Raw genomic sequence first — 15,399 nt, 5'->3', positions numbered from 1 at the left:
CACAGTCAATGTAAGTTAATCCACGGGGCTCTGGTAAATAACATCAGGGGAATTTTTCCCAGCTTCATTTCTCCCTTAATACTGTTCATGTCAGCTTACTGTGGGCACATTGACTCTCACCTGACAACAACAGCACGGTGGCTCAGTGGTTAGCACTGCTGCCTTACAGTACCAGGGACCTGGGCTCGATTCCACCCTTGGGTGACTGTCTGCGTGGATTTCCTTCCACACTGTCTAAAGTTGTGCAGGTTTGGGTGGATTGGCCTTACTAAATCGCTCCATAGTGTCCATGCTAGGTGCGTTAGCCACAGGGGTTGGGGGTGGGATGCTGTATGGAGGGTCGGTATGGGCTGAATGGCCTACTCTTGAACTGTAAGGTTTCTACGAACAGCCGCACCTTCTAAAGGCATGTCAGTGCCTGTAAAGCACTCAGGTGTCATGGAAGGTGATATATAAATACAGGAGATCCTTTGTTTCTTTAAGTTTAAAAACATCATCTGGAGTGTTTTTGCCCAGATTGGATGGAATTTCCCAAAGGTCTCCCCAGATTAGTTGCATCATTCTAATGACTCGCAGAGTCTGTGGTTATACCCTGTATGGATAGGGAAGGCAGTGGAGATGGCTCATAGTCTCTTCCAAATACCGAATCTGTTCTTGCAGTGTCAGCAGCCAAGAACAGTATAATACAGTTTTTGTTTCAATCTCAGGTTTACAGTGTCACAGTAGCTGAGTGGTTAGCACTGCTGCCTCACAGCGCCATGGACCTAGGTTCAATCCCAGCCTCGGACGACTGTCTGTGTGGAGTCTGCACATTTCCCCCGGTTTACTCCCACAGTCCAAAAGACGTTCAGGTTAGGGGGAACTGGCCATGCCGAATTGCCCACAGTGTTCAGGGATGTGCAGCTTAGGATGTGCTGGCTATGCTAAATTGCCCATAAGTGTTCAGGGGGTATGCAGGTTAGGGTGGATTAGCCATTGGAAATATGGGGTTAGAAGGATAGGGATGGTGTGTGATGTTCTTCAGAGAGTCAACATCGATTTAATGGGCCAAATGGTCTGCTTTCACTCTGTAGGGATTTTATGACGACACTGGGAAAGGATTTCCTTGAAATTGACCCAGTGACACTGAAGGAATGGTGATATATTTCCAAGTCAGGATGGTGAGTGGAGGGGAACTTGCAAGGGGTGGTGTTCCCATGTATCTGCTGCCCTTGTCCTTTTAGATGGAAGTGTTTTTTTTTTCCCCTTAAAGTATTCTAGAGACTACCTGTGTGCTAGCACATTGGCTCTTGTGGAGGCTAGATGGATTAGTCACAGTAAATGGTGGGGGGTGGGTCTGGGTGAGATGCTCTGTGGAGGGTCAGTATAGAATTGATGGGCCAAATGGCCTCTTTCCTCATTTATCCCTTTACACTCTATTTTCTGTGGTTAGGGAGCCAATGGCGATGGGTCATCAAGTTAAAAATTGAAGAAAAAGATTAAAAGAAATTTCTCTCCACAGATGGTTGACACAGGATTATAGGGAGGAAGCAAGGCACTGGAATCAGTCCGTATACTATCACACAAGCCAGCCTCCCAACCATTGACTCCATCTACAAGCGAGAAGTCAGCCAACACCATCCAAGACCCCTCCCACCCTGCTTATATAATCTCTTCCATGAGGCAGAAGGTACAAAAGCTTAAACATATAACATCAGATTCAAGAGCAGCTTCTTCCCCACTGTTATCAGGCTTCTGAATGGACCTTTCAAAATTTAATGTTGATCATGCTCTTTGTACACCTCCTCTGCAGCAGTAACACTGTATTCCTCGCTCTGTTCTATTACCCTAACGTATGTGCTGCCCGTACTGCTAGCAAAACAAAACTTTTCACTGTACCCAGGTACATGTGATAATAATAAATCAAATCAAAATAGAAACATAGAAAATAAGTGCAGAGGTAGGCCCCTTCAATAGTGATAAGGGAAGCTAACAGAGCACTGCAATAGGTCTGGGATTGATCCAATATTCTCTCTAAGGCAACTATTTACTGTAAGATTGTGCTGGAGTCAATCTTTACTCAGTCTCAGGCATATTTACAGAAACTTTACAAGCAGAAACCTAACCCATCTGTACAAAATTTCAATAAGTCTCTGTAAACGTAAAATTCCAGTTAACACCCAACAAGGGCAGCACAGTGGTTAGCACTGTTGCCTCCCAGCACTAGGGACCCGGGTTCAATTCCAGCCTCGGGCTGTGTGGAGTTTACATGTTCTCTCTGTGTCAGTGTAGGTTTCCTCTCTCAGTCCAAAGATGTGCAGGCTAGAGTGGTTAGGCCATAGGAAATGCAAGGGCCCAGGGATAGGATGAGTCTAGGTTGGATGCTCTTCAGAGGGTAGTATAGACTCAATGGGGCAAATAGCCTGCTTCCACACTGTGAGGATTCTACCTCTGCTGTGAATTTGCAACAGCAATCTCCCCTAATGGGGCAAATAGCCTGTTTCCACACTGTGAGGATTCTACCTCTGCTGTGAATTTGCAACAGCCATCTGCCCTAATCCTGCGATATCATCTTCATCACTTTGCATCCTCATCTGAGAGATTGGAGGATGAGTGACCATGATTGTTATTGAGTGGTACACAGCCAGATTGAGCAGAGAGACGAGACGTCAACCCATCGCCACACAACTGCAGCGAAATTCCACGTTATCTGATTAGAATGGGTCATAAAAGCTAATTAACTCAGCAGGCATGGTCTGTGAAACATCCATCTCTGATTCATGTAGCCTCATGTGGTTTAACCAACTCTCACGGCCTGCTGTTTGCGTTCAGTAATTGCAAGGGGGTCTTATCTTCAAGCAAAATCAGTTGAACAATTTCTCTGTGCAATAAGCAGAAAACAAATTACTTTGAAAGAAAACGGCGTGCAGGCAACAGCTTGGATTAAATCTGCCTTCACCGTTCCAATCTGCTTTTCTTTTTTTGGGGGGGGGGGGAAGAAAAAAACTGGGCAAGATTTGCTGTTCAGTGGATTGCAGTCACAGGGAGGAGATTCAGTCGGGTTGGGTGGGATCTCCCCCCTCTCTCCACCAATACTGTGGCCCAGAGTAAACATCTCAACAGATCAGACAGGACCCCAGCTGAACTGGATTGAAATTCGACCCTCCGGCATTGTGACCCTACGCTGGTAAGGCAGCTGGAACTATTATAGAGCCCAAATGTCTTCTGGGTTCAAGGTACCAGAGACTAGTTAAGCTACAATGCTGAGAGACTAATAGGAAGATCCTGTATCCTTTGGCCCCACCAGACTGCGCCGATTCCTAATCCTATTTCTGTCCCTTCGTTCCCCATCCCTTCATGCGTCTGTCAAGACACACCTTAAATGTTGCGAATATGTGCCTGCTTCCACCACTTCCATTGGCAGTGTGTTCCTTTGAGTCCCTGCAGTGTGGAAGCAGGCCATTCGGTCCATCACATTCACACCAACCCTCTGAAAGGCATCCAACCCACACCCATTCCTGTAAGCCAGCGGTCCCCATGGCACACCTATCCAACCTGTACATTCCTGGGTGCTATGGGGCAATTTAGCACGGCCAATCCACCCGAACCTGCACATCCCTGAACACTATGGGATAATTTAGCATGGCCAATCCACCCTAACCCGCACATCCCTGAACACTATGGGGTAATTTAGCATGGCCAATCCACCCTAACCTACACATCCCTGAAGACTATGGGATAATTTAGCATGACCAATCCACCCTAACCTACACATCCCTGAACACTATGGGGTAATTTAGCATGGCCAATCCACCTTAACCTACACATCCCTGAACACTATGGGGTAATTTAGCATGGCCAATCCACCCTAACCTACACATCCCTGAACACTATGGGGTAATTTAGCATGGCCAATCCACCCTAACCTGCAGATCCCTGAACACTATGGGGTAATTTAGCATGGCCAATCCACCCTAACCTGCAGATCCCTGAACACTATGGGGTAATTTAGCATGGCCAATCCACCCTAACCTGCAGATCCCTGAACACTATGGGGTAATTTAGCATGGCCAATCCACCCTAACCTACACATCCCTGAAGACTATGGGATAATTTAGCATGACCAATCCACCCTAACCTACACATCCCTGAACACTATGGGGTAATTTAGCATGGCCAATCCACCCTAACCTACACATCCCTGAAGACTATGGGGTAATTTAGCATGGCCAATCCACCCTAACCTACACATCCCTGAAGACTATGGGATAATTTAGCATGACCAATCCTCCCTAACCTACACATCCCTGAACACTATGGGGTAATTTAGCATGGCCAATCCACCCTAACCTACACATCCCTGAACACTATGGGGTAATTTAGCATGGCCAATCCACCCTAACCCATACATCTTTGGACTGTGGGAGGAAACCAGAGCACCTGGGGAGAATGAGCAAGCGCCACACAGACAGACAGTCGCCGGAGGTGAGAATCAAGCCTGGGTCCAGGCACCCTCCACCCTCGGTGTGAAAACTTGCCCCTGCCCTCTCACCTTGAACCAGTGCTCTCTTGTCATTGACCTTTCCACTCTGGGGAATAAGCCTCTGACCATCCATCCTATCTGTGCCTCTCAGTATTCTGTAGATCTCTATCAGGATTGTCCTGAAGAAATTGATGCTTTAAAACAAAAACCAGATAAATAAATAGCAGTAACACAGGGCAGGAAGCATTGAGCCTGGGTGCTCCTAAAACTCTGGTGTTTCTTACCTTTTATAAATCTCAGAGATGACACAAGTTTCTCCATGTTTAAAAGGCTTTACTCACTACAGCTGGACGTGTGTTCATGCACAGAGTGGTGCTGCTGCTGGAGGCAATCACAGAACCCCTACAGTCTGGAGGTAGACCATTTGGCCTATCACATCCATGCCGACCCTCCGAAGAGCATCCCGCCTAGACTCAAACATCTGACCCCGCATTTCCTATAGCTAGCCCACAGAGCCTGCGCACTCCAGCGTGGCCAATTAGATTAGATTCCCTACAGCGTGGAAACAGGCCCTTCGGCCCAACAAGTCCACACCAACCCTCCAAAGAGCAACCCACCCAGACCCTTCCACTACCCCTCATTTACCCCTGACACTATAGCCAATCCACCCTGACCTGCACATCTTTGGATTGTGGGAGGAAACTGGAGCAAACCCACACAGACACGGGGAGAATGTGCAAACTCCACACAGACAGTCACCAGAGGGCGGAATCGAACCCAGGACCCTGGTGCTGTGAGGCAGCAGCGCTAACCACTGTAGTGGTGGAAACACATGGGTATCTGTGCTATTGACAGAGCCTGGACGTTAAGCAGTCATGTGCTACGTTGGTCATCTGGAAAAGGGAAGTAACAGCCCAAGTCCATTCTTCAGGGGCAGTTGTGCCCAGACAGTTTTGAAAATTCAAACAACAATTCTACAGAAACGGGAATTTGTATAACATCACTGTGCTCCCTCTGTAATAATAAGGGGAAGTGACGACTCAGTGGTATGACCATTAGACTATTACTCTAGAAAGTCAGCTGGGGACCTGGGTTCGAATCCTCCCAGAGCAGATGGTGGAGATTGATTGTTAATTCGTTTATAAAGTCTGGAATTAAGAATGGACTAAAACCACGGTCAATTATTGGGTAAACCCCATCTGGTTCATGAATCTTCTTCACGGAAGGAAGTGTGCCACCCTCACCTGCTCTGATCAACACGTGGATCCAGTCGCAAAGTAACGTGCTTGCCCCTCAACTGCCTAGCAAGCCATTCAGTTCATTACAGTGGAAGGAGGCCATTTGACCCATCGGGTCCTCACCGGTCCTCCAAGAGCATCCCACCCATCCTCGACCCTATACCCGCATTTCCCAAGGCCAGCCTACACACTATAGCGCAATTTAGCACGGTCAATCTACCCTAACCTGCACATCTTTGACTGTGGGAGGAAACCGGAGCAAATCTAAACAGACACGGAGAAAACATGCAAACTCCACACAGACAGTCGCCCGAGGTTGGAATCGAAGCTGGGTCCCTGGCGCTGTGAGGCAGCAGGGCTAACCACTGAGTCATTATGCTGCCAACCCAACTTCCTTTCGAAAGTTAGTTTTAAATCTGCTTCCACTGTCATAACAGCTCAAGACACAGGGCTAAAACTAAAAAGTACACAAAGTTCAGAGAAGGCCGAATGCTGAATGGGTTAGTGGAGGCAGGCTGGGGTGCAGGAGGAAGGGAACTTCAAAAAGAGAGGAAGAGTCTCCAGTAAAGGTATGGCTACAGAGACCAAGAGCCCTTGCTGACATTGCTAGAGACATCGTTCACAACTGCAGGCTTCAGGAGTGCTCTACAGCCAAAGTACAGCTCTATGGGGGTGGCTCAGTGGTTAGCACTGCTACCTCACAGCGCAAGGGACCCGGGTTCGATTCCCGCTTTGGGTGACCGTCCGTGTCGAGTTTGCGCGTTTTCCCTGTGTCTGCGTGGGTTTCCTCTGGGTGCTCCAGTTTCCTCCCATAGCCCAAAGACATGTAGGTTAAGGTGGATTGGTCATGCTAAATTGCCCCACAGTACATTAGTCAGAGGGAAGTGGGTCTGGGTAGGTTACTCTTTGGAGGGTCGGGTTGGGCTGAAGGGCCTGTTTCCATACTGTTGGGAATCGAATCTAAACGTAAGGCGCAGCAGACATCCAAATTACTTGCCATGGCTAACACTCCGAGTGCTGACTTATGTCTTATGCCAGGGATTCAGCCAGAAACCCCAGGTTGGCACTCCCAGTGCAGTTCTGAGGGAGTGCTGCATTGCTACCAATACTATCTTTCAGATGGGATTTTACTTCAGCTATAAAAAGATGCAGTCGTAATACTTAGAAGAAAATTAGGAGGGGGTTGGTGTTTTCCATCCCCAACCCCACAGTGTCCTTATCAATATCTGCTCCTTAAATCAGCCAAATCTACTCATTACCACATTGCTGCAAATTTCCAGCTGCCAGTTTTGTTTGTTTTAGAATCTTACAGCACGGAAACAGACCCTTCGGTCCAACTCATCTGTACCAACCAGATATCCCAACCCAATCTAGTCCCACCTGCCAGCACCCGGTCCCTATCCCTCCAAACCCTTCCTATTCATATACCCATCCAGATGCCTTTTAAATGTTGCAATTGTACCAGCCTCCACCACTTCCTTTGGCAGCTCATCCCACCCACGCACCACCCTCTGGGTGAAAAAGTTGCCCCTCAGGCCCCTTTTAAATCTTTCCCCTCTCACCTTAAACCTAAGCCCTCTCGTATTGGACTCCCTGATACTGGGGAAAAGACCTTGGTTGTTCACCCTATCTGTGCCCCTCATTTTATAAACCTCTAAGATTACCCCTCAGCTTCCAACGCTCCAGGGAAAGTAGTCCCTGGAAATGATGGAGATGGATGCAATTACTACATTTAAAAGGCATCTGGATGGGTATATGAATGGGAAGGGTTTGAAGGGATATGGGCCAAATGCTGACAAATGGGACTAAAATAATTTAGGATATCTGGTCAGTATGGACGAGTTGAACCGAAAGGTCTGTTTCCATGCTGAACATCTCTATGACTGTTATAATACTTTCTCCTCAGTGCCACATGAATTAAAAATAAATGCTGTCACAGATTGTCAGCCATGTTGCAGTTAAAAAGAGGCACCAGTCCGACTTTTGGAGTCAAAGGTCACGGCAGTTTGTCACTGAGCCGTGACGCATGTTTTGACATGGAGAGAATTTATGCAGTATGCCCTAACGTCTCAATCATGCCTTATACAGCCTCACCTTTGAGGGACATGCTATCAGGAACATAGCTCCGAGATCATTCCCATCTGCTCTAAGTAGGGAGGGAACTTAGTAAAGTCAGTCGCTGATCTGGCCGAGCAGAAAGCTTTTGTTTTAGTGGATTATTCTCGGAATGTATATATCGGCGAGTCTGCTACAGAGTACTTGAAATCCCAGTCACTGGAGAGGCTGGAGGAACATCGCAGCAAGACCGGGGAAAGTACACTGGGATCTCTTGTAAATAGGAGCAAGAGTAGGCCATTCATCCCATCGAGTCTGCCCGCCCCCAATTCAACATGATAATGGATGAGCATCCAACTCAGTCTCCTGATCCCACTTTCTCCCCTTTGATCCCTTTAGCCCCAAGAACTCTATTAAACATCTCCTCAAAAACATTCAATGCTTTCCGTGGCAGAGAATTCCACAGGCTCCCCCACTCTGTGGGTAAAGACATTTCTCCTCAGCTCAGTCTTATCCCGTATCCTTAGACTGCGACCCCCTTGGTTCTGGACCCCTGGGTCATTGGGAATATCCTTGCTCCGTTTACCCTGTCTAATCCTGCCGGAATTTTATATGTCTTTATGAGAGTCCCCTTCCCTTTTCTTTCTTCCAAATGATTCCCAACAGAGAGTCTCTCTTTAAAGTCTCCACCCTAAAGAACGCGGGTGAATGAACTGAAAATGGTTTAAGACCTTCCAAGAGTCTGGAAGCATTAACCTAAAAATAAACCACTGCAATGCTGGGAATTTGGACAGAGACACATGGGCTTTTCAGTACACCCATCGATATTCAGAGGAAGTGTCAAAGAGTCATAGAGATGTACAGCACGGAGACAGACCCATCCATGTCGACCAGATATCTCAACCCAATCTAGTCCCACCTGCCAGCACCCGGCCCATAACCCTCCAAACCCTTCCTATTCACATACCCATCCAAATGTCTTTTAAATGTTGCAATTGCACCTGAAATGTTAACTCTGCTTTCTCTCCATAGGTGTTGCCAGGCCTGCTGAGCTTTTCCAGCAATTGGACTTGAAATGTTAAATCTGTTTCTCTCTCTCCACCGACAGGTTTCTTTCATTCTGGTTTTGTTTTTAAAAAAAAATTTTGTGGTTACTCTTCATTGATCCCAGATGCTTCTATGTCCAGATATGTTTTTTAAAAAAATCCCTATAACCTGATCTAAATTCCCAATTGGCCACATCAGGGATTTGCACATAGACGTTCGAGTCATTTAACTCCACTTGGTCCATTAGATATTCAACCTCATTGTCATTTCCCCCTGACAATATCACTTCATATCATCGATGGATTTCCAGCTATTAGTCTCTGCTCTTGAACATAATCAGTGACTCCGTTTCCCCAGCCCCAAAACGGAAGAGAATTCGACAGAGATCCCCATCCTCTGAGTCCTAAATGGACTACCCCATTGTCCTGAGACTGTGTCCCCCCCAGTCCCTGACCCCTATTGACCCCAGACATGTTCTGAAGAAAGGTCATATGTGACTCGAAACGTGAACTCTGCTTTCCCTCCGCAGACATTGCTCACAGACCCAGCAGCACGTTCTGTTCAGCAAGATGCAGGTTTGAATGAGATCACCTCTCATTCGCTGAAATTGCAAAGATGACAAACATGTCTTTCCAACCAACCAATCAAATCATCCTTCACGCAACAGCCCCAACATAAATGTGGTGAATCTATGGCAGGAAGATCTTACCCTGAAGTGAGGAGACCAAAGCTATGGACAATATTCCTGGTACAGTCTAACCAAGCTCAAATACAACTGAAGCTGGAATTCAAAAATCACAGGATCCCTGCAGCAGTGTGAGCAGCCCATCGAGTCCACATCTGCAGAGCATCCCACCCAAACCCAACCCCCTTTACTTACCCCTGTAACCCTGCGTTTCCACACTGCCAACCTGCCCACCCTGCACATCCCCTCGACATTACCCTGATGTGCACATCTTTGGACTGTGGGATGAAACCCACGCACGCAGACACAGGGAGAACATGCAAACTACACACAGACAGTCGTCCTGAGGGGTGGGATCGAACCTGGGTCCCTGGCACAGTGAGGCAGCAGTGCTAACCACTGAGCCACCGTGCCACATATTTCACTTTCCCCTGTCCCACTAAAACCCTCACAACACCCTCACTGTCCCCCTCCCCAAACCCTCACAAAACCATCACTGTCCCCTCACCAAACCCTCACAAAACCCTCACTGTCCCCAGACCCTCACTGTCCCCCCAAACCCTCACTGTCCCCCCAGACCCCTCACTGTCCCCCCAAACCCCTCACTGTCCCCCAAACCCCTCACTGTCCCCAGACCCTCACTGTCCCCCCAAACCCCTCACTGTCCCCCAAACCCCTCACTGTCCCCAGACCCTCACTGTCCCCAGACCCTCACTGTCCCCCAAACCCCTCACTGTCCCCAGACCCTCACTATCCCCCCAGACCCCTCACTGTCCCCAGACCCTCACTGTCCCCAGACCCTCACTGTCCCCCCAGACCCTCACTGTCCCCCCAAACCCCTCACTGTTCCCCAAACCCCTCACTGTTCCCCAAACCCCTCACTGTCCCCCCAGACCCTTACTGTCCCCCCAAACCCCTCACTGTCCCCCAAACCCCTCACTGTCCCCCAGACCCCTCACTGTCCCCCAGACCCCTCACTGTCCCCCAGACCCTCACTGTCCCCCCAGACCCCTCACTGTCCCCCCAGACCCCTCACTGTCCCCCAAACCCTCACTGTCCCCCAAACCCTCACTGTCCCCCCAAACCCCTCACTGTCCCCAGACCCTCACTGTCCCCCCAAAACCCTCACTGTCCCCAGACCCTCACTGTCCCCCAGACCCTCACTGTCCCCCCAGACCCTCACTGTCCCCCCAGACCCTCACTGTCCCCCCAAAACCCTCACTGTCCCCCCAAAACCCTCACTGTCCCCAAACCCTCACAAAACCCTCACTTGGAAAACCGGAGTCCACTCACCGTGAGCGGCAGGGAGCAGATGGAGAAGATGGCGGTCATGGAGACGAGCAGGATGAGGTGGTCGATCTCCTCCTCCCTCTGGCCGAAGATGCTCCTCCTGCGACCCTTCCTCTGGGAGGAGAGGACCGAGCCGCGGCGGCTCCTCTGGCTGCGGTGCATCTTGCAGAGGTTGACGATGACCGAGGCGTTGCACAGGATGACGGCGAGCACCAGGAGGGCGATGAGGCTGGCGTAGAGCAGCGAGAAGCCCACCACGGCCGAATCGCGGGACTCCATCCGCAGGAAGCACCAAGTCCCGGGGCAGTACTGTTTGTGCTGGCCAAAGCCGGTAACGGGCAGGAGGCTGAACAGACCAGCAAAGGCGTAGGCGACTGGCAGTGCCAACTTGGCCCGGCTCCTGCCCACGTGCTGGGGGTAGAGGTAAGGGTGGCTAATGGCCAGGCACCGCTCGGCAGCCATAGCGAACAGCAGCAGGGTGGACGCCAGGCCGAAAAAGGTCATGGCGCTGGAGAAGAAGTGGCAGAGACCGGGTCCCCCTGCCAGGCCCAGCAACGAGAGCCCCTGGGCATATGCCACAAAGACCACCGGGCTGAGGCAGCAAGTGCCCATCAGGTCAGTGATGGCCAGTCCAGTCACCAGGATACAGAAAACCGAGGACTTGGTCGTCAGCTCTTTCCTGTGTACCCCCAGCAGAGCCAGCGCCAACACGTTCCCCACCACCCCACCACTGAACATCATGATGCTGACCACAGGCTGACTGTCCACCTGGATCTGATGGGTACTCTCACAGGAGGTGTTGTTCATCCCCACGCCCGGCTCAGAGCCCAGAGAGTCCCTCAGACTCTCCGTAACACGGACAGAGAGAGGCAGAGGGGAAGAGAAAGAGAGAGAGAGAGACACACACACACACAATCTGAGACAGAGAGAGAGAGAGAGAGAGACACACACACAGGCACAGACACAGAGAGAGAGAGAGAGAGACAAGCAGGCAGATAGACAGGCAGAGAGACTCAGAGAGACACAGAGAGACAGGCAGAAAGAGAGAGAGAGACACACACAGACAGGCAGAGAGAGAGAGACACACACACACACAGACAGGCAGAGAGAGACACACACACACAGACAGGCAGAGAAAGAGAGAGAGACACACACAGAGACAGGGAGAGACAGGCAGAAAGAGAGACACAGACAGAGGGATAAACACACACACAGAGAAAGAGAGAGAGAAAAAGGAGGGGAACTCGAAAGTTGCTCAGAACCAAATTGAAGTTTCTCAGACCTGACTTCTCTCTCTCTCTGACTCCCTGTGTTTTTCCCTTCTGCTCAGTTTCTCACTCGGGAAGGGGTTTGGGGGGGAGGGGGGTGTAAGAGGGTACCCAGCCTGGCAGAGAGATGCCCAATGCCTCCTGAGTACACGGTGAGATTTCCCAGCACTGGCCGTCTACCGAGCGTCTCCTCCTATTTGTATCTGAGAGTGGGCGGAGGCGGGACCTACACTGAACAGCCGTTCGGCTAAGGCAGAGGGAATTAAAGAGACACTTTCAAGCTGTACTGACCTCGCAAAGTGGGTCTGCCTCCTCTCTGGCACAGTCTAAACACCCACCCGCCCCTCCCCTCCCCAGGCTGACTGGGAGCCTGCTCTCTCTGTTAAAGAGGAAGGTGTCCTCTCTCAACACATCTCCAACACATCAGGTCAGCAGGAGCGAGAAACACCAGGGCTTCCAATGAAAGCTAAATCCTGCTGGAAAACTGACAGGAAGGTAGAGAGGGCTGGAGAAACTCAGCAGGTCTGGCAGCACCTGTGGAGAGAGTGCATTGAGGAGAGTCATCCCAGACTCCAAACACTGCCCCCTCCCCCCGCAGCATCGGGGGACACAGATTCGACCCCACCCTCAGGCAACTGTCTGTATGGGGTTTGCACATTCTCCCCGTGTCTGCGTGGGTTTCCAGAGATGTGCAGGTCAGGGTGGATTGGCGATGCTAAATTGCCCCCATAGCATCCAGGAATGTGTAGGTTAAGGGCATTAGTCAGGGGTAAATGTAGAGTAAATAGGATTACTCTGCGGAGGGTCGGTGTGGACTATTTGGGCCAAAGGGCCTGTTTCCTCACTGTAAGGATTCTAGAACCTACTATTGTTTCTCTAGCACCTCTTTTGACACCTCTACCTGTCATGTTCCCTGCAAGAATCCCTGTAGCGTGGAAGCAGACCATTTAGCCCACTGACCCTCTGCAGAGCATCCCACCCAATCCCTGAATTTCCCATGGCTAACCCATCGAGCCTGCACATCCCTGAACGCTGTGAGCGATTGAGCACAGCTAATCCACCCCTGACCTGCACATCTTTGGGACTGTGGGAGGAAACTGGAGCACCCGGAGGAAACCCACGCAGACACGGGGAGAATGTGTGCAAACTCCACACAGACAGTCGCCCGAGGCTGGGATCGAACCCAGGCCCCTGGTGCTGTGAGGCAGCAGTGCTAACCACCGTGCTGCCTACTATTTTGATTTGGAGATATATTTGAGGAAGGGTCATCGGACCTGAAGCATTAACTCTTGATTTCATTCCCCAGCTGCTGCCAGACTCTTTTCCAGCAATTCCGGGTTTTGTTTCCGATTTCCAGCATCCGCAGTTTTCATTTGGAAATCCATCGCCCGTTCCTCCAGTGTCGATGGGTCAGACCCTCCCTGACAGCCCTGTGTGTGGGTGTTCCTACACATGAAGCAGGTGGTAGTTCAGAAAGCAGCACCCCCCCCCCCCCACCTTTCTTTCTCAAGGGGCAACTTAGGGACAGGCAATAAATTCTAGCTCAGCCCGCAACATCCATGCCCCACAAACAAAGCAGACATTTAAATGTGAAAAGAACAATGCTTTTAAATACATTTTTGATCAAACATGTCACTGGGTGGGTCAGCATTTATATTCCTAATTGCCCCTAGACAAACTGCCTCCTTGAGGACCGTAAATGGACAGCACTCTTGCCTCAGAAACACAAAACTCTGAGTTCGAGTCTCACTCCTGCAATAATTAGCAATGTCACTGCACTGAGGAGTCATAGAGATGTACAGCACTGAAATAGACCCTTCAGTCCAACTCGTCCATGCTAACCAGATATCCTAACCTAATCTAGTCCCAATTGTCAGCACTTGGCCCATATCCCTCTAAACCCTTCCTATTCATATACCCATCCAGATGCCTTTAAAATGGTGTCATTGTACCAGCCTCCACCACTTCCTCTGGCAACTCATTCCATACACGTACCACCCTCTGTGTGGAAAAAATTGCTCCTTATGTCCCTTTTATATCTTTCCCCTCTAGTTCTGGACTCCCCCACTCCAGGGAAAAGACTGTGGCACTGTTACCAGGAATGGGAGATATTTCCCATGGTGCCCTGGCCTACGTTCATCCCTCAGCCAGCACCACAATCATCACAGACACTGTCAGACATTCTTACATTGCTGTTCATGGGAGCTTGCTGTGCGCACATTGGCTGTTGCGGTTCCTACCCTGCAGCAGTGACCACGTTTCCAAAAGCCACCAGTGGCTGCAAAGAGCTTAGGACATCTAGCGCTTGCAAGAGGCGCTATCTAAATGCAAGTCTGCTTCTTTTCATTTCAGAGGGCGGTTAAGAGCTGACCACATTGCTGTGTGGTCACGTGTCAGCTCAGACCAGGTAAGAACGCCAGATTCCCTTCCTGAAACGACGTTAGTGACTTTACAAAAAGTTATAAGGCAGGAGAGTGGCTGCAATTTTACACAGAGGCCAGTATCCTGTCACCAAGGCCCCCTTTATTTACCTGTGCACAGCGCACTAACTCTCCCCAGCCAGCTGAGAGTCAGTCCTCTGCACTGAGGAATTCTAAATCCCTGTTTACACCTTTTCTTTCTCACCAGGAAAAAAAACACCCCCGTGCAGCTAATGAACCAATGACAAGCAAAGGAGGAGAAAGTGAGGACTGCAGACGCTGGAGATCAGAGTGGAGAGCGTGATGGTGGAAAAGCACAGCAGGTCAGGCAGCATCCGAGGAGCAGGAGAGTCGACGTTTCTTCCTGAGGAAGAGCATATGCTCGAAACGTCGACCCTTCTGCTTCTCGGACGCTGCCTTTCTGGCTGTGCTTTTCCAGCATCACACTTTTTGACTCTGACAAGCAAAGGCCAGAACAAGCAATGGAGGGGAGGAGTAGGGGGTGGAGTCAAATTAGAATTGGGGACAGGGAGGTAGGGCAGAATAAAGCACCCCATTCCCCGCGATGGCCACCCTCTCCCTGAAGAGACCAAAAGTATTGGTGGACACCCCCATGGCCTCCATCCACAGGGACACCCGGGCCCAGGCGTAACCGTGGAAGAGGGGCAAGCATTTGGCCCTAATGGCCCCCTCTACAGACCACTGCCTGGACCTGTTTATGGCCAGGCTGACCAGGCCCAGGAGCAGACCCACGAGGAGGTCCTCTGACCTGCCCTCCCCCCTCCGCACTGGGTGCCCAAAGGTCAGGAGCGTGGGACTGAAGTGCAACCAAAAACAAAGAAGAAGATTTTTAAGGAAATCAAAAAGGGAGTGCAGACATCAGCAACCCATATATATATATATATGGTCCACGGACCCCATAGAACAAACAGCT

At 50.1% G+C, this 15,399-nt stretch overlaps 1 protein-coding gene across 1 annotated transcript in view; it reads right to left on the bottom strand.

The window, feature by feature from the left end:
- ptgir (prostaglandin I2 receptor) overlaps positions 1-12,177 on the bottom strand; it is a 66,136-nt gene extending 53,959 nt beyond the window's left edge. Inside the window, exon 1 of the mRNA XM_060855991.1 lies at positions 10,781-12,177. Within this exon, the coding sequence (XP_060711974.1) occupies positions 10,781-11,584 (804 nt within the window). The 5' untranslated portion in view covers positions 11,585-12,177. The remainder of the gene's footprint in view (positions 1-10,780) is intronic.
- Between the last annotated feature and the right edge of the window lie 3,222 nt (positions 12,178-15,399).

This window comes from Hemiscyllium ocellatum, chromosome 47 (assembly GCF_020745735.1).
Source record: "Hemiscyllium ocellatum isolate sHemOce1 chromosome 47, sHemOce1.pat.X.cur, whole genome shotgun sequence".
NCBI lineage: Eukaryota > Metazoa > Chordata > Chondrichthyes > Orectolobiformes > Hemiscylliidae > Hemiscyllium > Hemiscyllium ocellatum.
The sequence above is the reverse complement of the archived record's forward strand: the minus strand, read 5'-3'. Positions and strand labels throughout refer to the sequence as shown.